General features: G+C 36.8%; 1 protein-coding gene across 1 annotated transcript; it reads left to right on the top strand.

The window, feature by feature from the left end:
- The first annotated feature begins 1,272 nt into the window (after positions 1-1,272).
- Positions 1,273-1,693, top strand: LOC136039225 (histone H4). Its single transcript, XM_065722762.1, has one exon. It carries the CDS (start codon positions 1,325-1,327, stop codon positions 1,634-1,636), a length of 312 nt encoding a protein of 103 aa, XP_065578834.1. The 5' UTR covers positions 1,273-1,324; the 3' UTR covers positions 1,637-1,693.
- Positions 1,694-1,900: the final 207 nt, after the last annotated feature.

The raw sequence follows: 1,900 nt of genomic DNA, 5'->3' as shown, positions 1-1,900 counted from the left end.
AGATCTAAAGAACATAAATCAAATTAGATCTTTAACAACACAAAAATCAATTCAAAAGGTTATAATAAAACAGTCATAAAATAGTTAAGTCATAAAGAGTAAACAATAGAACAACCCAAAAGCTAATTTGTGACAGAGAAGGAAAAACAGAACAAAAACATAAAACTAGCTTATCCCGAATATTTTATTGAGACCGTAAACACAAATAATTTGCTAAAATAGTAATTTCTTTTGTGTAGTTTGACCTAACTTAAACATACACGTTAAGGATTAGTGAAAAAAGAGAAACCCTTCTCAGAAAATAAGAAGCAGAAGTCAAAATCAAGGAAATATTTTTGTAATAACTTAAATTCTTGCTGACAAGAATTCCTCTAAGCTTAGAGCACTCAAAATTCAGTTTTTTTTTTCATTCTGGACCAATGGGAAACAGAAAACATCTTCCAAGCAAAACTTCCCAAACAAGCTTCTTCAGACACCCAGGGATCCAGTTCCCAAAGATGAAAGAATTGAAAAAAAAACTCAATTATTTGCATGTTTTCTGCTTTTAAAGAAAAAGTGTTTCATAATTCTGAATATAAGCTAGGAAATCAGAGACAAAATATAAATCAAGAGGGGATTACCATTTGCTTGAAAATTTTGAGTCAAAAGGTAAATATTCATTGGTTGAATACATCGAAAGGAAACATACTAATAAGATAAAGTAGTACTATAAGATTTGTTATTTTACATTCTACCCAATATCGTAGTGTTGAATATCTTTTGGCATGATGGTCACCCTCTTGGCGTGAATGGCACACAAGTTGGTATCTTCAAAAAGTCCAACTAGATACGCCTCGCTGGCTTCTTGTAGGGCCATCACAGCCGAACTCTGGAACCTCAAGTCAGTTTTGAAATCCTGGGCAATCTCTCGCACAAGTCTCTGGAAGGGCAATTTCCTTATTAAGAGTTCGGTACTCTTTTGATAACGACGAATCTCTCTCAGGGCTACGGTTCCGGGCCTGTATCTGTGTGGTTTTTTTACCCCACCAGTAGCAGGAGCCGACTTACGTGCAGCCTTGGTCGCAAGCTGCTTCCTAGGTGCCTTTCCACCAGTTGATTTTCTCGCAGTTTGTTTTGTCCTAGCCACGTTGATAGATTGCCTCTCTTGAAAAGAATGTACAAAGGAACAGATATCTAGTGTCTATATTTATATTGAGCGCCAGCCGCGCGATAGAGTAACAATTTGTGGGGAAAGCCTTTGGTAATATAAATTAAACGGGCTTTCAAGAAAACTTGTTAGTTTGTCAAAAACTTTACAGTTGATTGCTACGGTATCGTATTAAATATGACAGGAAGAGGAAAAGGAGGAAAGGGGCTTGGAAAAGGAGGCGCAAAACGTCATCGCAAAGTTCTTCGTGACAATATCCAGGGTATCACAAAGCCAGCAATTAGAAGACTGGCTCGCCGTGGTGGTGTAAAACGTATATCTGGCCTAATTTACGAGGAAACCAGAGGTGTTCTTAAAGTTTTTCTAGAAAATGTTATTCGCGATGCTGTCACCTACACAGAACATGCCAAGAGAAAGACTGTAACTGCTATGGATGTAGTCTACGCTCTGAAGCGTCAAGGTCGTACATTGTATGGCTTTGGTGGTTAATGATTTCCAAATGCCTTTTGAACTGTCCCCAAACCCAACGGCCTTTTTAAAGGCCAACAAATCTTTAAACACTTTCTAGCCCCGGTTCTATGAGCCTTTTTTATATTGTGCATTTAAAATGTCGGTAAATACTTTTTTTTTTCTTTTCGTCTCAGGTGCAATATCTGACTCGTATTCTGCAAACAAATTACCATTGCTATTTTATTGTATTTAGCTTTTCCTTGCATATTTGAATAAAGTTGTTTATTCTCATCATGGGATTAT

This window comes from Artemia franciscana, chromosome 19 (genome assembly GCF_032884065.1).
Source record: "Artemia franciscana chromosome 19, ASM3288406v1, whole genome shotgun sequence".
Lineage (NCBI taxonomy): Eukaryota > Metazoa > Arthropoda > Branchiopoda > Anostraca > Artemiidae > Artemia > Artemia franciscana.
This window is presented reverse-complemented; position numbering and strand designations above follow the sequence as displayed.